The sequence below is a fragment of the Anoplophora glabripennis genome, unplaced genomic scaffold (assembly GCF_000390285.2).
Source record: "Anoplophora glabripennis isolate ALB-LARVAE unplaced genomic scaffold, Agla_2.0 scaffold589, whole genome shotgun sequence".
Lineage (NCBI taxonomy): Eukaryota > Metazoa > Arthropoda > Insecta > Coleoptera > Cerambycidae > Anoplophora > Anoplophora glabripennis.
In genome coordinates, this window is record NW_019417707.1 from 1,960 (window position 1) to 24,006 (window position 22,047).

At 35.6% G+C, this 22,047-nt stretch overlaps 1 protein-coding gene across 1 annotated transcript in view; it reads left to right on the forward strand.

The window, feature by feature from the left end:
- The first annotated feature begins 324 nt into the window (after positions 1-324).
- Positions 325-22,047, forward strand: part of LOC108915334 — a 57,273-nt gene continuing 35,550 nt past the window's right edge. The window contains exons 1-4 of the mRNA XM_018721341.1: positions 325-362; positions 4,173-4,580; positions 5,663-6,948; positions 19,474-19,749. Coding sequence (XP_018576857.1) covers positions 325-362; positions 4,173-4,580; positions 5,663-6,948; positions 19,474-19,749 — 2,008 coding nt within the window. The remainder of the gene's footprint in view (positions 363-4,172; positions 4,581-5,662; positions 6,949-19,473; positions 19,750-22,047) is intronic.

The following is a 22,047-nucleotide window of genomic DNA, read 5'->3' on the forward strand; positions in this document are numbered from 1 at the left end:
CTTAGAACCACTATTGAACGACAAATACCCTTAATTGTGTAAATCTCAGACCCCCTTTTAGTACCCTATATGGCAATTCTTGCACAGCGGCATTCACTTGGCCGCGTGGTGCCTGTCAAAGTACTAACCATTCGAATTTAACCTACACACTTTCGAATATCTAACTGTGTAGTTAGAAGCACTAAGTGTTTGATGTTTAGCAGGCCGCAGCACCCGTAGCGACGAGACCAGGGCGCCATCTTTCAGGACGAACGAGTATTGCGGCAGGATAGTCCTCAGGTTCCTTTGACGGAGCACAACTCGATCCGGACAGCAGAATGAACTATGGCGCAGATGCCTTCCCCGCGCCTACGTCATTACAGGTCCGCATTTGTTCGAGCTCGCACGCTGGCGAGACCTGACAGTCCAGCATAGAGATGGGCAATACGGATCTTTTTAATGATCCGCATGATGCGAAATGTATCGACATAAAGATCCGCATCAAAAGATCCGCATCAGGGAATCGTATTCACTGTGGATGTACAAGTACAGTTTGTACTTGTACATTTTGTAAATGTGTGGGCTTGCCGCTCACTCATTCCCGTTAAATTTTTTGCAATCATCTATAAATTAATTTTTTAGCAGAACGATGAACTTAAGTAGAAACGAAGCAATAATATATTTGAACTCAAGTTGAGCATCAAATTATTTTCGGTCAAGCGATTCAACATTTAAATACGAAGTACACATCACTCTGACAATTACTTTTTACATTATAAGTTTGTTTCAGACTACACAATTTCATATAATTTATTTCAATATTTAGTTTCCTATGCACTAAACTGTTTCTAATGCATCGTATCTCATCGACCTGTATCGGACACGAGAATCAGTTGAGAGTGTTGAGACCGATTCATTCCCAATTCGCATTGATGCGGTGATGCGAACATACGAAATTATTTTTATACCGGTATACGTATGAACTGATTCCCAGTATGCGTGCGCCTCCCATTTACTCATTCCTGTATCGCATACGAGAATCAGTTGATACCGATTCACTTCACTTCAGTCTCAACTTACATTGATGCGGTGATGCGAAACATATGAAATTATTTTTGCATCGGGATCCGCATGAATCGATTCCCACTAGAGATCCGTATGATTTATACGTATGATGCGGATCTTGCCCACCACTAGTCCAGCAAGTCGGGGGACTGGCCTGGATCTCGCCCGAGACCGAGCAATGTCGCAGGAAAGCCTATAGACGCGAAAACCTCCACACAAAAAAATACAGCACGTGACCAAAAGTTAATACAGAGTTTAGTTGAAACGGGATCGTTTCTATAAAGACAAAAAATAGCTCATTTAGCAATATAGGGTGTCCCAATATACTCCTGCAAAATAAGCAGATTTAACCAAACTTACCTCTATTCTAAGTTGCTTACCGCGAGAGGGCACGAATGTTGGATTAATAGATAATTAGATAATTACCAGAGAGCGGACAATTTGTGACTTTAACCTTGAACATAGATATGTCATTCATAAACCTAGATACATTACCCATGACGCAGTGGCGTGTCGGGTATGCATAGGAAATTTACGTGATAATTCACGAAAATTTCACGGTACATACATTTTTAGGCGTTATAAAATATTTAGAAAATCAGTAATTGTATACTACATATTTCTTAAATAAAGTTCGGTTAAAAATAGTGTCGTTCTTTTAATTGGAAATTAGGAGTCAATGTAACGAATAGCCTCAGGCGACGCACATAATAGAATAGTCCAACTCACGCTCCATTCATAACAGGGCTGCAGTTTGAATTCTGACCAATAGGAATTCGATAAACGCAACCGATGTCGACGGATAGACTAGAGATGGGCGCGAGTGTCATTTCATTTCTTTAGAACTAAATTAACTTAATTATTTTCTCGTTATTTAACCTGTTCACATGATTTATGGATTTTAAATAAAGGGTACTAATTTTCGCGAGGATAATACGATATAATAATTATATTTTGCATAGTTTATACACAATACATTTTTGAACGCGTACACATCTCTACCAAAATTTGATCTATTCTTCGGGTTAAAGTCACACATTGTCCGCTCTCTAATAATTACTAATACATTTTCGATTTAAACTCGAAATAATTACGTCACACATTTACATACCCCATTCCTGCATCAGAAATGGAGCTTAAAATTGGAGCCCAGAGGAACACCCAGAAAAAATTGTGTTGAGAACGTTTTGGATAAATCTAAAGATGTTAAAACTTAACAAGACCTATAAGGTACTTGCATTATAGTAAACTTTGAGACATTATCGCGGTAAATTCAACAAAAATAATATGAATAATATTCTGTTTTTTTGTCAATGAGGATTAGAAGAAGCTAAAATTCCCTCTTCATAATCTATTAAAAAAATTGCTTGATTTTGCTATGAGCCATATTTAGTTGCTTATTCATGAAAATTTCAAATTAAAATTCCATTTTGATAACAGGTTATAAGAGAAAAACGAGGATAAAAAAACTGGCAACTCCAAATAATTATGTTCTAAATTTTATGCAACTTCACATTCCTAATAAACTTATTTTAAGCCATCTGTCTCATGCAACTCAAGACATTTCTTATGGGGATTTTGTACCTTCTTCAGAAACTAAACAGTATTAACTTTCTTTAGCTTATAGCTTTTTTTTCATAATTTGTTGGACAATCTATACCTCAAACTCTTAATTTGTACCAAATTTTTAATGCAGTGACAAATATCCAAGTTAAACAATGTTATCTTTGTTAAATAAATGAATGTGTTTGTAATAACTTGACATTAAGTCTACTACTACTCACAGTAAATATAACAAGATGTAAATAATCAGTATCTTGTACATTATTGACTATATGATGCTAAAGTGTCTGTTATATTTTTTGATAATATTCTGGCTATTAACAATTACAAGTCTCATTTCTGTGGTGAGTTTTGTAAATCATATCAAATATCCAATTAGCCAATAACTGAGGAGTTGTGTGGAGGAGGGCGCAGCTTATAATAATTCTGTATAATCACGCTTGCTGCTCCGCAGACATTGCCCGGTCCCGAGATTCCTCTAGGCCAGCCCCCAACGTTGGCTACCTCGTTAGCCTATGGGGCAAATTGACCGCCCTAGGTCACCTCGGCCATCCATTGTTATATCATTCATGACTGCATCCAGAGCCTCTTGTAACATACTTACAGCATGTTTTGTTTTATCTCTGCACCGCTCTCTAGTTTGAAGCAGCAAGAAAGCAGCACTCAGCACTGTTTTGTCAGTCGTTTATATTTATTATGTACATAAATCATAGCTTAGCTCATTCACAAAGGACATGTTAGTACCTACTTAGTACCTACATCGTTCACTGCATCATGGTTCATTGTAGAACGTACCGTTCAGGAATGGACATTTTCGGAAAGGTCAGGCAACTGTTTATAGGTTTTAGATGATAGAAGTTTAGAGTAGCATCTTTATACATAATCGTCGTAATAATAAGACATTCAATCATTCTCTTGTTTGGTACTCTTTATAACAGAAAAAATTTTGACAGAAAGTTATAAAAAAAAATTCTGATACTTAAAGAAGTATTCATATATTGTTCTGAAAACTATACTCAAAATTATACTCTATCCCATTAACTATGTTAGCATTTCTTAATTTTGAAAATTAAAATTGCAGTCTTGACTGTAACTTTGTTGCCTACAGAGATGTAGATATCGATTCTATTTTTTATTAAAAACATCATATACAGAATCTGAAATCATATGAGCCAAGTAAAGAAAATATTGTTAGCTTTACAGGGTGTCCCATTTCGCGTGAGCGCTACATAACTTTGTTATTTAAACTGAAACACCCTATATATTATTGCGTTTTGGAATTCCTTGGTTAATATTACGTAGAGTTTATTAAATGTATATGGTGTTTAAAACTTAACGTTTTCGAGATAATCAGTTGTTTTTGAAAAAACTCACGATTTCAGCTCTCTAATGGATAATGGAATATTATTCCATTATCCATAACATCCATGACCAAACAGAAACTGTATATTTCGAATGTACCATAAGTAAGTCCTCACTAGCCTATGACCATTGTGAATAAGCGCTCATTGCACGTCTCTAGCCCGTGGAAGAAACCCACGCTAATAGTTCCGTCTTGTTTCCAGGACCATGACCGCTATTTGCTTCGTCTGCAACCTTCCCATCCTGTCGCATCAGGTCGGGTTGGTATGGCAGGGAGGCAACGGATGGGACGACCTGGTGCGGGAGCAGGTAGAGGAGTCTACCATCAGGCAGAGGCTGGGGGGGCGACGGGACTCTGCCACCCAGATATGCAGCATATCGCCGCCCACGGAGCTGCAGGAAGCCTCGCCTCCACCAAGCGGCCAGACGAGGAGGCGACGCAGCTCCTTGGCCCAGCTGACGGACATCCTGAGGGAGTGGGGAGGCAGCACGAAGAAGCAGCAGAAGCAGCTGTGCCGCAGGGAGACCTTGGCGGACCTGGCCAGGTCACTTCCCTGGGGAAGGCAGAGCGCCACGGAGTCGGGCCCTACACCTAGTATCACTACTCACAGGTGCGTTTTTCGCTCATGTTTTGGATTTTACCAGAATAAGGTACAGAATAATAGAAGGCAAAATTGTTTATCCAAATTGGAAAGATCAATAGTACCACAAAATCAAAGATTGAAATTACTTATTTGTTGCATAATTTTAGTTTTTTCTCTACGCCTAAAGAAAATTAAAAGACAACGCTATTACTTTATTTAATGGTGAAAGATTTCTGTCAACTGACTCTTCAGATCCTTGCTGGCTAGAAAATACTAAATTTTGAAGTTTTAAAGACACATGTTTATTTATTACGTTTTCCACAATTTTATGAACGCTATTAAAAAAAAGTGCACTTTGATTTATCCAGAAATGAATTAATTCGATCTGTGAAAACTAAATTTTTCCAATATTTACGTGCAAAAAAAGACAACGTATATATTAAGAGATATTATTCAATTCGAATTAAACCCTGCTTTTTTGGCTCCAATCCCATGTATCACGAATTTTTTCCTTGTTTTCCATTACATCCACTAGTTGACATGAAAATTGAATTTGAGCCTATGATTGATGGACGCACTAGCCATAAGCTATATTTTATGTTCCGAACATATCGATTTAAAAAATCGTAAACCAGAGACTAGAAATTAATTTATATTAGGAATAAAACTCAATTTACTAGTATTCTACAGAAATAAAGTACTGAATATGGTCGTCCATTGTATTTTATATGTCAGTACGTCAGAACATGATAATTATTACAAAGCAAACTTGTTTGAAGTATTGTAATACCAAACAATACACTGCCGCTATAATTCTAGAGAACATCCAGACCGTCCTTTTTGTATTCATAAAATTTGCAGTCTATTCTAAATTAACTTGACAGGGACTATATTTAACTTTCATACAAATGTCAGCTCATAGCTTTCGGTTCAGCAGGTTTCTCCTATTAAACAGGAAATATTTTTAATTTGGTTTATTTCAAACTTCACGTGTATATTCCCTATACCTTATATAAGCCAGTAGAAATCAAAATACTAAATTATAAAGAATTTCATTGTTAATAAATTAAATGGAAAGGAATTAAAGACTTATTTCGTATCTATTTCAGAAAAAGGCGCGAATCTAGCGCTGACTCCGGCATCAGAAGCATGGGTTCCAAGTCTCGAAGGGACTCCCACCACACGGCCATCTCAGACTTCAAAACGGAAGTAGCGAAACTGTGGCAGCGTCGCGAGAGCATCACCACCAACACAGTGGTCACTGCCAGCACCATGCCTCGCAGAGACAGCGGCGAGTCAAGCAGAAGCGGCAGGCGAGACTCAACCACCCATTCCCACCACACCTCCCGAAGGGGGTCGGGGGAGAGCGGAAAGAGCGGCCGGCGGGACTCCACCACGGCTATAACGCCACCTCCACCCAAAATAGTAGCGGCTAAGAAGAAGAGACGGGATTCCCGTACCATCACAGACACTCCTTACTACAGACAGGAGCAAAGACCCTCTACTTCCTCCACGGCTTCTGACTCGGCACCCGCGCAGTACCTTAGTACGGCTCCGGTGACAAGCAGTACTTCGGATACTAGCACCCAAGCTCTTCCACCTCCTACAATCATAACTTCCAGCGTGACGCCACCTGCCACCTCACCAACCGTACCTACAACCACTGCGACAACTCCAACACACCCGCTGCTGTCTACTAGAAGAGACTCGACGACGCAGTGCGGGCGACTTGGAAGGAGAGACTCCAGAAGTCACGCCAGTCCAGAGCGCAGCAAGCATTCTCGACTACAACGTCAAAACACCGCGTACGATGAAAGTTGTCTACCTCCTGGGGGTTGGAGTAGAAGAGGTTCACAACCAACAGCCCTAAGCCCAGACGTAGACGACACTGGTCGCAAAGCCAGACGAGATTCTTTGAGCCCCGACTCAGCCTCTAGAAGCAGAAGAGACTCCAGGTCTCACCTCAGTCCAGACCGATCTGGAGAACGAGACATTAGCCCCGTACGACGCAGCAGAAGAGGCACTTTAAGGAGACAATCGACCAGCGTAGCCGGTGGACGTCATGGCCACAGGTCACCAGATTCATCCAGCTGCTCCAGCAGAGACCCGAGCCCCTGCAATCGCCCCGGGCCTCCTCCAACTACCGAGAATTACAGACCTGCCATCCGCAGACAGTCCACTACCGAGGAGATTCTGATCGCGAGGGGCTTCCGAAGACAATCAACAACCGAAGAGATGATCAGGTGTAGAAACTTCCGAAGGCAAAGCTCCCAAAGCGACGACTGTCAGAGGTACCGCGGGAGGAGGGACTCCAGCGCTCAGATCCTCGATGGTACCATAGCCTCTATGACCGTGGAAACATCTAGTACGTTTTTTGATTCTAGCACGCAAACAGGTAAGGGGGACTTTGAAGGGGGATCTGAATTTGTGAGGGAAGGAGTGTTGATCTAAAATATATGTTGTGAGATGTGAACTGCATTTCCTGTAAATGTAAGCCTGGATAGGCTCATGTACACTTAAAGCATGCACCTCTTTGCATAGGTATGCACTTCCCTTTCTCTTGATGTAAAGGCCAGTTGTACCAATGGAAATGTGAAGGAATTTAAACTTAATTAGTTTGGCGCATTTGATAATTAAGTGTTCTTGTGGCTGTCGTTAATGGTTGAATGATTTCCAATTTACAACTCTTGACGTTTCGAGAGACATATCGCTCTTTTCCTCAGAGGTTACTCTGAAACTGGAGATCTACTAATCTTGTCACTATTTACATTTGATGTGGTCACCGATCCATGACTTTCCGGTGGGTGACCTCGTACGCGTTGTTGACCTTCCAGTGGGTTGCTTTCACGGATTTCTCTTCCATATACCTGGCAGATCCACACCACTATCCCTGTTGAAATTATTCAGATTTTTGAAAATTTCTAATGCTTCTCTCTATAGTCGGAGCCAAAATCTTCTCTCTCTCTCTCTCACACCACCATGTTGGCTTCACTCAAATCCACTGCGTGTCCCGTGTCTGCCCTATGCTCTGCTACTGCCGATTTATCCTAATTGTTATTTTTGAGGTGACTTTTTTGTTCCTTTAACCTCATGTTGAAGTGCCTTCCTGTTTGTCCTATGTAGACCTTTCCGCAAGAGCAAGGAACATTGTACACACCGGGGCCCTGGAGCTGGTCGTTGTTGCAGGTCTTTGGAAACACTGCCGCCACCTTCTTTACAGTGCTGAATAACTTGATATTCCTCTTCATCAAAAGACGCCCGATTTTATCTGTACAACCTTTCACGTAAGGTGGAACGTCAACAACGCGTAGGAGGTCACCCACCTGAAAGTCATGGATCACATCAAATATAAATAGTGACAGGATTAGTAGATCTCCAGTTTCAGAGTAATTTCTGAAGAAGAGAGCGATATGGCTCTCGAAACGTCAAGAGTTGTAAATTGACAACGAGGAAATTAGCCATTAAATCATTCAACCATTGAAGGTCATGATTCGTATTGGAAGTTCATACTGATTTAAATTATTACAAGATTTCAGAAGAATAACTTCTCTTTCCCATTGCTGCTTGTGAAGAATTACTACAATAACTATCATACAGCTGGTTGGAAACATATTTGTCCATCTTCATCCTCAAATTAATTGTCATGGAAAACTGTTCTTACCCTTAAGCCATATATTCGTGAAAATAATATATTCAGGAGTTTCTAATTTTTATATCTTAAATTTGCCACCACACTGTTTTCATTAAATGTTGAATTAACTTCTGTTATAATTGTTCCAGCATGTGACTTTTGTTTGTCTTTTGTTAAAATAATTTACCCAATGTTTCTATGTATCTGGGCTATATTAGTGAAAATACCAACAGTTATCTAATAAATCGTTGCCTTTGGAGAAAAATATCATGACTATGATGAAAGGAAATTATAAAAGCAGCGAAAATGAGCAGTTTCTTAAAATAACAACTCCTTAAGGGAATAATATTGATTTAGTTCGAACTCTCAAATAATAATAGCTTTATTGAAACTAATAGATTTGCTAAGTGATTTATTATGAAAATCTGTTGATGCTATTAAAGCAAACAAACATCTAAAAACCTTACAAATGCCTCATTACAAGTAGAATTTTTATTTATTTAGTCTTACAACAATTCTTGCAAATTATTAAGAAAAAATATATTTACCAGTTGGTCGGCTAATAAGATAAGATACAACATATCTAAAAGAAATGTCACCTCATCAACCACTGAAACTAAAAATTTGATTGTCTGTTGTAATAATTGACGAAATTGAACTGATTATCTCGGGGTTGTAAAGCCTGCACACGCTGTATATAAAATGGTTAAAATTGGTGTTAGTGTAATGTTTTCCAGTCTTTGTGATGAGACATCCGACTTTCGACCATTTTGCTTACGTTCACCGTATACGAAAACTATATCAAATTCATCAACGTCATATACAGGCTGTCTACTATAAGAGGACCACTCCTATGTATTTCACTTAAAAAATAAAAAATCTTTATATGTTTTTGGTTACATTTCTTGGGGCCTTTATGCTCGTAAAAACAAATTTGAGATCCAACTTTGTGAGTAATCATAAAAAAAACCGGAAAAGTACCGAAAGTTTAGAGTCGTCTAACTTTTCTATTTTAAGAGATAGAGAAAACTTATTTTAATAAAATTTCATGGCAAAATTGATATCTTTCACCTAATGTAAACAGATTTTTAAAGTACAGTATGTAATTTGCTGCGCCCTCTACACGGGCAAAAAAAATTATCAAAAAAAATACAAAAAACAAAAAATTGCTTGTTTTTTCCTCTTTCGTACGATATACTACATGTTGCATTTATCTTTTACATTTATTACATTTTTTACAATTTTGGTATAAAAAATGTAGACATTTTCGTGTTTTTTTACTTTAGAGAAAACTGAGCCTTCAACATTGTTGTTTCATAGACAGAGTAGCTTACCCTAAATAGCACGCTATGAAAACAAATGTGTTATCAGAGCAATGTCATCATTTAACAAATTGTTTATTGTTATAGTTTAAACATAACTGTTGGTTTGAAAATTGTTACAGTTTACTAAGATTTGAAAAACAATAATTTTGAATAATAATGATAGTTTCACATATTGAGAAGTGTAATATGTTTGTATTGTACTATCAATGCAATTTCAATTCTTTTCAAGCACTTGCGGAATATAGAAAACCTTCGCTAATAAAATCGCTGTTGTTAATAAAATAATTAAAATCAATTGAATTTTAAATTATGTGAATAGGAAAAATGAGCAAAACAGTAAGAGATTGAAGTAAACTACAATTTAGAGAAGGGTAGTGCAAGAACGATATTACGAAAAAATGGTTTCAATTGTTTTAAGGTGAAAAAAGTGCATCACTTGAGGGACGAAGATAAACCTAGGAGATTAGGGTTCTGTAGGTGGTGACAAGAAAGAAAGAGGGAAGATCCTTTTATATGCAGAAGAGTTCTCTGGTCAGATGTGTCTAATTTTTGTAACAATGGATTGTTTAATAGAAACATTTGCTTCAAATGGACTAATGTCACGAAGAAAACTGCATTTCAACAGAGGTTTTCAGTAAATGTTTAGATTAGAATTCTTGATACCTAAATCATAGGACCTTACTTCTATGATGGTAAATTGATGGGTGTCAGATATTGCAGATTTTTTGCTGAAAAAAAGTACATTCATTAAACATTTTGTAGTTGGCATGTTTAAAAAAATTTCTCTATTAATCTACATTTTTGATACCATAATTATAAAAAATGTAATACATATAAAATATAAAGGACACATGTAGTATATCAAAAGAGGAAAAAACAAGCAATTTTTTTGTATCCACAGCATGCTTCGATGACAATTTTTTTTGACCGCAGCAAATTACATTCGATACTTCAAAAATCCGTTTACACTAGGTGAAAGATATCGATTTTGCCATGAAATTTTATTAAAATAAATTTTCTTTATCTCTCAAAATAAAAAAGTTAGACGGCCCCAAACATTCGGTACTTTTCTTGTTTTTTTTTATGATTACTCATAAAGTTGGCCATGGATCTCAAATTTGTTTTTACGAGCATCAAGGCCTCAAAAAATGCAACAAAAAACATATGAAGATTTTTTTAAGTGAGATACATAGGAGTGGCGTTCTTATAGTAGACAGCCTGTAATTTCGTTTAAAAGTAAACATGCTATTAAAAAGTTTTATTAAGGTTTTCTTTCAAAATTATCTGATTTAATGCCAAGAAATGTTAGTTAAAACAAAAACCTAACTTTCAGTGACGCCCTGTATATACTTACTGTCTGATTCCGTATCTACAAAGCGTATCTACATTTAAATTTACCAATCACCAAAAAAGTAGCTGCTTATATGAACAAGTAATTGTTTTGTGATGTGTTGCAAATTACAATAGGATTCTGCAACAAAATAGAGTCTAGTAAAGATAAAAGTTTTTTCATTACACCAACTTACTTAGACTCTCAGTCGTGATTTGCATCAGAGCAACAAGTTCATTAGGAGGCGTAATGTTCTGTGCGAAGATGTTATCAGGTATAAAAGAGTCGTAAAGTGAAACGTCATCGAACGTAGTTAATATTTTATCTAAGCTTTTTCGAAGAAACTTTGCCTTTCATTAAACATTTTAACATTATGTCCTATGTCGATAATAAGACAGGGTCGTCTCACTGTGCAAAATTAAAGGGGCCTGTATAGGTAGGTCATTTTTTTAATTCAAATTCAATTTAACGTAAATTTATTGGCAAAATTAATAGAAAAAATATTAAATTCTAACTTTATTTATTTATTCAATTTTTTTCCAAGTATATATTTTCTTATATTTATCGCAATACTTGACTAGTTCCGAATGGAAACATACTTAAACCGTCTAAAACTTTGAGAGAATGTCAATCCAGCGCTGTCGAAGGAAAACGAAAATAGTTTAAACGTGAATAGAGTTGTTGTTTATTCAAACACTCCCTTTAGTCTGAGTTGGCCATTCCGTTGCGAAACTCGTTTTTAAACGAACGTGACGACTGTGCACCAGTTTGAGTAATAAGTGGTGTTGCAATCGGCTCTTCCTTGATAAGTTACAACCGCTTCCTCAAGCTGATAACGCTGTTATTTTATTCCCTGTCAAATTTCGCAGCTAACGAGTTTACATAAACTTAAATCAGGTTGGCCCCGGAAATCGGAAGAGACCATTTTGTTGCTATTTATGGGTCAGATGGGGAACGCCTACACAACCATTATTTTAGAAAAAAGAATTAATGAGTCAATCTATACTTAAAGAAAAATGAATAAATAATTGAAATTAACTCTTCATTCAAATATTACATGTGCGATATTGCACTAAATTGTTGAGGCTTTTGAGAATTGTTAACTAAAGTATATCAGTTGTTATTTTTAAAATACTTGCTCTGAAACTCCTTCATTTAGTAAATGTAAAAGTAAATTTCCTTATCTTCTCTTATTTTTCTCTCTCGTGTGGCAAAAGATGGCGCTCTTATCTTTGTTTTGATTCCAGAAAATATAAAGTGCCCCTTGAGATGCAATTTTTATTTCCTGCCTTATTTAAGTTTAAAATTCTTAATTCCTCCCTAGTTGTCTCTACCACATATTCTCGAAACAATTCTAAATCACAACAAATCCAAATAGCCTCGATGGTCATTAAGGTAGTAGTTGTAATAACGAGATATTAGCAAATTTTAAAGTTACTAGTAACAGATAGACCCATATTTTATATAATAAATCGATAACCAGTTACACTATTTTATCTAAATATTAATTTTCACTAAGTTTAAAGTAACTTAACATGCTCATATTAAAGTAAAAGGTGTTTAAAGGCTAAGAAAGGGAAAAAATAAAACATTTTTGGAAAGTGTGGTGAATTTATTATCATTCCACCTATACCAACTTGAATGTACGCGCCAGACCGAGCAACCGGTTATATTTCTGATAACAAGGTTGGCAATCGATCCAGGGGGTGGGGTCAGCCGTCCCGACGCTCCGTCAGTGGTTCCGCCGTCTCCGTGACACGTGGACGTCCCTGCCAGAGCTCAGAAGCAGGTCCTGCATGCACCGCCGTGTTTACATTTTAACTAACTGCTACGTGAACATCGAATTCGCGCCCCATTTATTGTGCTTGGTGTGTGTCCCTAGTTTTCCTAATTTTCATCTCTTACTGCTACCTTAACCTGTCAACATTTCTTCAAATAAAAATGAGACGATTGTCCTTCCTGGGCCTTCTAAAGGTACACCTTTTAATTATCTTCCTCTCTTCTGCGATCGCCTGCTTATGCTAATAGTCGCCTCTGATTTTGTCCGACTCGCAAAAAGCCTCGATGGGCCGCAGAACCGGAGCAATTATATTTACATTAATTAGTTACATGCACCGTCATTCAACTGTTCTTATGTTTACCTGAAGAACAGTTATATTAATAATAAACAAAATGTTTTTCTGAGGTGGCGTAGAAATCTTGGCAAACAATTTTTTGAGTTGCTATATTTTTATTTAAGTTACCTGTTACCTCAAAGAATAAGTAAGAAACAAATGAAAGTAAAACATTGTTATTCTACACCCCATTTCCAATTTTTATAAAGATGTATTCACTTTTAAATTATTAACAGTTCCTGGCGTGTTTTCATTTATTTATTTTATTTTATTTTTTATTTATTTATTTTTCACAATTCTCAATTAATGTAAAATTTACTTTTGCATGAAAAATGTTTGCTTTTTCTTGGAAAGTGTTAATCTTAAATTGCAGTAGAAGAGAATTGCCGTAACTTCTCTAAAATTATCACCTAAAAAAATCATAGCAAATTTTTTTTTAATATTTATGTCCATTTGTTTTTATACTACAAATCGGAACACCCTGTCCACTTATTGAATTATTATAAGATAAATAAGTTGTTTTTTTGTTCGTCGACATCTACTTTTAAACCAACCTCATGAGGGTGATTTATGCAAAAAAAACGACAAATTAACTATTACAACTTTTGATGATATGATTTTACTATTTTTTCTTATTGAACTAATCCAGTTTTTTACAATCCTTAAAGAGAAAATAGAACTATTGTCACTGTGTCATTATTTATGCCCAGTCCGGAAGTTGTGGTAAAAATGTGTGTAACTCAATTATTATAATCTCTTGGTAATTTTATCTAAAATTTATTTTAAAAATGATATCACTATGTCGGAACAATAATAAATATCTGACATTAATAGGTATTATTATGTAATATAGAAGCCGGATGTCAGTGTTGCACGATGTAAAAGCCAGTGCATCGTCACCATTTAAAAACTATTAATTTTGAACAATACCTAAATATTTTTACACTCACTTATAAGCACCTAAATAACAGAATACGTTTCGTTCGTCAGATAACAAAGATCAAATACTTCTCTATAACTTGAACTAAAATTAACAAGAAGCAACTTTTTCGGGACCCAACACATTTATATAACCACACAATAACTGTCCCTTATGTTAAAATTTCTGCCGGACATTTCCAACAATACCGCTACAGCAACAAAACTTTTTTTATTACTTTCATCATCTGTCTTTGACTACCTTCGTTAAAGTCGCAACTCCTACGAAAGTATCTCCGAAGAAGAACCCTAAACTTTTTCGAGCCATCAATCCACAGGAGTACCTTCCGACTTTATTAACCAATTCCTAAAATGTTTAAAGAAACGTGCACAAGGGATAAGGTGATCTAAGGGGTATTTTTGGAAATTTGAGATGAAATTCTTAGCAATCCGCTATTTTAATTTAAAATTTTTGGAAAGGTTAGTGAAATTATCAGTATCTTTATTCGAAAAGTACAAGATTCCTATATTTAGGTTTAATTAAAAATACGAACAGTCAGGCACTTTGTTAAATACTTTCGATATAATAAGCGGCGTTGTGGTTGAAAATCCTGACGATGAAATAAATTCTATCGAAACGTCGACTCCCTAAAAACCGTTTGCTCCTCGTTGATCTATTAGTTTCGACCAATTAGAGGGCTTAACTGAATTTGCGAGACCCCGTTTCATCAGTTCGCAGCATCTTCATTTAGGATGAACCGCGCAACATAAATTTGAATCCCGTTAGATTGTGGCAATTTATTCAAACCTCGCAGACTACGCCGCCCATCCCTCAAATATATCTTTTCCTTTTACCGGTCTGTTATATAAACGTGTTTCTAAGTGATATTTCACCCTGTCCTGTCACCACAAATTTAATTTTTTAAGTGGATAATATATCATTTCCCTTTACCTCCAGTTGTACGGGGAATTCCTCCCTTTTATAATAACACGCACTTTTGCTTTCATTGTGCGCTTTTTAGTCAGACCAAACAAAAAAAAACTGTACCGCACAAAGATATTGTTCGTACTCGCTGTGGCGATCTTTTTTCGCCTATTAAAAAGCAAAATGTGTTGTCCATTACTACGAGCATTTTGTTCTCATAAAAAAAAAGGTTTCTCATATAACCTAAAATTTTAGTGTGAGTGTAAATTGGTATAAAAGTTTTATAGTACCTACGAATCAGTAGGTCACCATCTGTCAGCAGGTACAAAGATATTGATATGTAACGTTCGCCATACTCTCCAAAGAGGAACATTCTCCTGGTACTTACTTCTGAACAGTCTTCAATTATCTGCAAAATGTTTTCTTGCTCAATCAAAATTTGCAATTCAGGACGTTCATAGTTAGTTGACATTGTTGGAAATAAGCCATGCGTTCGCAAATGTCAAAGTACAGAATCAAATGTTTGACGATCTGGCACTCTTTTGTTTAGAAATAGTCGTTGATACTCTCTATGGGCAGCTCACGAATTTCCATCAAAAAATCCATAAATGTAAACTATGTCGATAATGTCAAAGTACAGAAACTGACGTTTATAAATTTTAACATGCCAACTGTCACTTGTTTTATTAACTGACATGTCCACAGCTAGCGATATTGATATTAAAACATTATTCCTAAACTTTAAAGGTCCATAGCTCGGTAACCATGGAGAATTGAACCTATGTGTACTTTTTTATTCAGGACGACCTCGAGGACTTGCTCCTTGAGTTTGTCTAATATGTCATGCAACGCCCTGTATGGCACTCAAGAACAATACACTCAATATTTTAGAATTGTCTTTTTATTTTAAATCAATCAACAAAAATTGGTTCGGAATGGCATGTGGTGTTGATGAATCGCTAAATAAAACTGCCAAATTCATAATTTAAAAAATGATTGAGGGGTTATTAAGCTTTTCCCGCGATATATTTTCTCATATGCGATAAAAGTTGCCAAAGCTTGAGGCGGATGCTTTTGCTAGGTAATTTATTATACGCAACTAATAAGACCGTTCTTCTAAGTAAACAATACCTATCTATATAAAGTCTAGTATTAAATAACGAACTATAGTTCCAGTTTTTTCTGTATTTATATTTTTTCAATTTGGTCTTTTATCATTGACGAACGAAATATTTTTGAATGAAATCATCATGAAATCCTGTATTATCGTAAAAATTAAGGAGAATAGGTTACTTTTTTGTTAAAGTCGCGCCCAAATAAGGATATTCAAAATTCAAAAAAAGGAGAAATTTAAGATAATAAAAATTTGCGAACACGGTCATCATACGAGTATGATATCTCTAGTTACAGAAACAAAGATATAAACAAATTTAAACTGTTTTTTCTATTCGGTTGGTTTTTCATTGTGGGATTTTTTATTATTCTTAAAAATAAACGAGGAATAAATGATGACATCTAACCCTTGCAATTATTTCAGGAAGCTTATTCCAAATTGGAGCAGAAAATGTATATTATAAAAGACATTCCATCAGATCTCTCTATCAAGAAGAGATGAGGAAATATTTTTACGACGAGGTCGCGTAAAAATAAGATATCGGGATGAATTATTCATCATCGGCTTAGAATACTTCCATATCAGTTACAAAATGAAAAAATATAAAATAAAAATGCCGATCTATCTCGTACACAATAATACAAGAATTGTAACTCAGCGTATAGGATAACAATAAGCCGCCCCTTTTCCCGCACAAGTTTTTAACATTATTGCTGTTATTTAATATATGTAATAGTATATGTACATTTCAACAATGTTTTTAATATAATAGAAACTAAAAAAACTTCTCTCCAGACAAGTCAAATACATGGAAATTTTCCACGAGCGATTTTGCGAGGCTTCTAAGAAAGTTGAAATTTGTTTTTAACAAAAAACTGTATCCGCAGGGTTGCTTGGAACATTCTATTATCTGTTCCTTTTTTTCGAATATGGAAAGATAGGTAAACTTGGTAACGGCGCGTATGGAAAGGTACGAAAATTAGATATCAACTTTTATTGCTTACGTGTCCAGAAATAATTGGCCGCTGTGGAGTTATCGAACTTTATTTAATAGCCCTTAAGCGAGAAAGAATAATGAAAAGGCTTACTTAACGGGTCAGGGGAGAAGTTTGGAAACATTCGATACTCGTATTAGTCTGTAAATCTCCGACTTTATTAATTTGATTGAAAAATTGAGTTCTGTATCACTATATCAACACTGGACAAACTTGGAGAGTGTTGATTTAGTGATACAGGATCCGATATTTTCGGATTCGTCTTCGTCAAAAAGTGTTCTTCAAGACAACCCTTGGTTTTATATTTCAATTATTCCACGAAATTTTAATAGGCATGCTATTTTTTTCGTGGTTTTTATGGCGAACCAACACTGTCTTTATTTTTATTACATTCACGGAGTGAATGAATTAGAGGCACGTCATTTTCACTACATCATTTAGCTTTCACAATTATATTTTTAATTTAGAGATTAAGAGCTCGCAGCGTCAAGGAATTCGATTCTCGTCTCATAAAGTAGTCATAAAACGTGTGACCTACATACTCCACAATAAATTTTTCGCAGGACGCAGGGCCATAGTAATAAAATACATAGTTTTTCCCTTGGCGATATTGTTATGAGTGAATTAATATCGGTCATGTTCCTTAAAACCCAAATGCCGCTGTTGTAGAGAAGTTTGTCGTGGGTATCAAAAATTTCCGGGTATTTTCGTATATTACAATTGTATTTGGTGTAAAATTTGCCATATGTTTTATATTCTTCATTTGATATCGTTAATATTTATTAGTTTGTTGTTTGTTTTACCACCAAAAACCGAATGTTAGCATAAATAGATACCGTAACGAAAGACAACGAGTTACATCTACTAATATCATCGAAAACAATTTGTGCAGCCCCCGTATATATTTTCCGAGAGAGAGCTTTTGCCTCCGAATCCCGACCGGTCTGATGGAAATGGCGATGTCACATTTGAGTTTATTAATTCTTAACCCGACATGAATTAACCCATTTATTCACTTCAATACGAGTTAGTTTGACAAGGTTTGATTAATTTCGACTTTCTCATCATAATATAAATGATTAATGGGAACTGTTGCTACCCCGTTCCGGTTCTGGTACATTAACAAACTACAATAAATAGTGGTGGAACAGATTTGCTCTTGTCCAGGAATAATGGAATTATTGTAATGCCCATGTAAACTATTCATACGCGTATTTAATAAATTGTTTGATTTGGTTCGGAGCGGTATCGGAAATTACCCCCAAACGGTGGAAATAACAGATTAAGGGATGTTTAATCGTATCAGTATTAAAGTAGACAGTAGCGTCAATATTTTTATTAGCAATGTTTTATATGCGCTGCAGACGGCGCACAAGGAAATGTACTATCTGAAAATAATTATTTAAGCTTACAAAAGAATGTTAAACAAACCCAAAGGACTAAAACAGAATTTTTATGGATCTTTTTTAAACCCTCAGATTTTACGGTAAACCTACCCTATATCCATCTTGTAACATTGGTCTTGTAAGCTATGCTGCCTTATAATGCTCAAAGGACTTTCATTAACCATTATTTTGAAGTTACCAAAGCTTTATCCTCATCTTAAGCATGATATTACTGTTTGTTGGAAGGAAATTTTATATACTTCAACCAAATAAGAATATATGCACAACAAATTAATACGGTATCGTCAAAAAGCTGCATAAGAAGTAATTTACTCTGTTGCTAAACTGACACTTTTCAAGTCACCAACTTTGTTTCAACAGGAAGTGTCGTAATTGTAATATATTTCAGCAGATATCTAAAATAAATATATCAATATTCGTATAATTATCAAAAGGCCAGTCGTTTGCTTTTTTTACAAAAGATTTGGATTAAACTATGCAAAGTCGTATGGCGCCGATTGTAACAAGTACTTATATTGGTGTTAATTGTAACATTGCTACAATTTACATTTATATTTGAATTTAAATTTAATACAGTTAAAAACTAATAGAACGCCCAAAATTAGTTGTAAACCAGTCAATAAGATGTTCAATAATTACCAGGAAAGCTATTTGAATATGCTTAGCTTTAATCACGTAGCAAACATAATTATTTCGTTTTCATTAACTGCGATTAGCTCTAAATTTCTAAAATATTTTTATAATTTTACTTGTATTTACAGTTTTGTAATATATTATATCTCACATGTAGTTTTAACAAAAATATTATTCTAAAATAAGGTATGGATATATTTTACAGCCTGTTACAATTACCTCTAGTTTGTTACAATTCACACAAAAGTTATTTGTAACAACTGGGCACTTGTTTTCGTTAAATATATTTACAGGCATATAGGAGACAATATTTCAACACTCTAGGCTCCAAAATGATGCAGTGTAACTTTCATTTGTTACAATAGACGCCGTTAGTTTAGGTACAATTTCTCGTTTACACCGTTAACATTACTTTGGAACATACATCTCGATCTAAAGGGTAGTTTAGAGCTTACGACAACGCTTCAACGCTTATAAAGCATGGGAACCGAGCGACCGACACCATCCACTAACGTCAGTCTGTTTGCAGAACCCTCGCCGTTGTACGACAATAACCACTACCACGAGGAATGCCTCCGCTGCAATTCATGCGGTCTCAATCTGACTGGGCCCAACCAGAAGCGCGCCAGGCGCTTCAAGAACCAGATTCTTTGCGACCTCCACTTCGCTGACGTTGCTCTCATGGAGTGCTCGGATTTCATGCAGCAGCTGCGGTCCTTCAAGCCACAGTCCCTCGGATGCGCCGTAGCCAGAAGGAAGTCGTCGACAACGCTTATTTTTCCGCTACCGCCTCAGGCCTGCTCGGGTAAGTCGTTTATGTAGAGAATGTTGTTTTGGGGGGTTGCTCGGGGAATGGGCGCCATCTCCATGGGATAGACAGGTGCGTCAGCAGATGTTGATGGAGGTGCTGGAGAAAATGTAGGTCTTGCTTACTTGGTGCTCTTGCCTGGCTCATTTCGCCCTCCTAGATATCAATAAAGTTCAATAAAACAAAAAAAAATAAACTAAAATTTTGCTATTTTTATTCGACTAAGTAATTCCAGTCAACAAAGGCAATGAGACATAATGATTTAAAGTGGGTCGAAGGGCTAATTTCCTTTGTTTTCTATAGAGAGGTGTTTTTCAGGAGGTATAGCGGGGTCCGAGGGAAGTGAGGAGCGCAGGGGGGGTCCTATGCTTTTCTTATGGGACTAAAGCCCGCTGCCAATTTGAAAAAAATAAATTCTATTGAAATTATTTGCGATAAACATTATCTATATAGCAAAGAAATCTACTCATATGTACAAAGCATACATATTGACATATTAACATAAAAATATCATATTTAAGTAGTTTTAAATTATATTTAATGAACGCATGTAGATGTGGCAACAGCGCTAATAATTGACTAGCAGTTGTACACACTGCGAACCTACAGACCTCGGACATCGGAGATATTTCAAATTCGGGTAAAAAAGCGTACGCGTTCAAAAATGTATTGTGTGTAAACTATGTACAATATAATTATTATATATAGCAAATATATCGTATTATCCTCGCGAAGATTTGTATCCTTTATTTAAAATCCGTAAATCATGTGAACTGGTAAAACAACGAGAATTATGTTAATTTAGTTCTAAAGAAATGAAATGACACTCGCGCCCATCTCTCGTCCAAGTCAAAGAAAATGTTGGATGCAATTTTGAAGGTTCTGTGATAGAAATTACATTATTACTCACTGTTCGTGTTTTTAATCTCTATTTGAGTAATGTTACAAATGTTTTGCAACTATAACTAATTTTTTAGATATAAAGTTTGCTGAGAAATATTTATGTTCCTTTGTTATTCCGTACAAATGCTTTTATCTCAAGTATTATTAATTATATTAATCAAGTAAAGAAAACTTTATGTAACCCTAAATATTGCTGGGTACGGATTACGATGTTTTTATAAACCATTAAATATATTAAAAGGATTTATCAACTTTATTTTTTATTCCAATACATATATCACAGCTTCCTAGTCTTTTTTAATTAATCTAGTTTTTTAAAAACATTACAAAAAATCATCTGTTGTGGATAATTTACTGTTGATAACAATGTACATGGGATTTAGGAAAAATATATATGTTTGAAATCAATTTCGTTTTTATCAAGTCTTCAAATGTATTCCCTCCTTACTGTCAGCTGATTGCGACGTTGCCACATTAATCCTCAAGTCAGACAGGAATGCAATTATTGGTTTCTGTTTCTAATTAATACAGCTGTACTATGTTCAAAACTTACATTAGTTTTACATCAAAAATAAGATAATACTGTGTACTATCTATGGAAAAGTTTTGTTTCACAATTTCTAAATTTTTTTCTCAGTTATGGGCAAAAAAAGAGCCGCACCGTCCATCTTCGCCATATAAACCTTTGTTAAAATGAACAACTTTCAACAACAATATCTCAAAATCTAGATTCAAAAAAAATTTCAAAAAAATATGACGCACAGAGGGAGCACTGGGTAATACGCTATATAAATTTCAAGTACATCTGTGCATTTAAGTAAATCCGATACACCTCCTTAAGTCAAATTTACGTGATTTTCTTGTAAGAATGTATTCTGTCAGTTCAAGGATCAGACCCCAGGCAGAAAAGATACAAACTGAAACATTTCGGGAGAAATATCCTCTCGATATGCACATATTACAGCGTTTAATAATTATCTAATATTTGCGCTGAGGAGTATAGTCCACTGTTTTAAAAATAGCATATTTACGTTGGATTCCATAAAACACAGTTTGAGGCGAAAAAATAAACCCACCGACGTACGCAATATCTATCAGAAGCAAGACTGGCGTTAGTAAAGTGATGTGCTGGAAACATAAACAAATATCGGATATAAAAAAATGAGCTCGGGAATGATGGACATGTCAAAACCAGCGGCAAAACAAATGTACTTAAAAATATACACAATGCCCGGTAGAATGTCGAACGCGTATGTTAATATTCGCCTCTAAAAAAATTAATGCTACACCGAAAAAATAACTTAACATAGTTCGTCTTAACATGTTTTTTTTGTCGTTTAAGACATTACTATTTGTTCCATAGCCTTTTGTTAAAGATTTCTGAAATTGTAG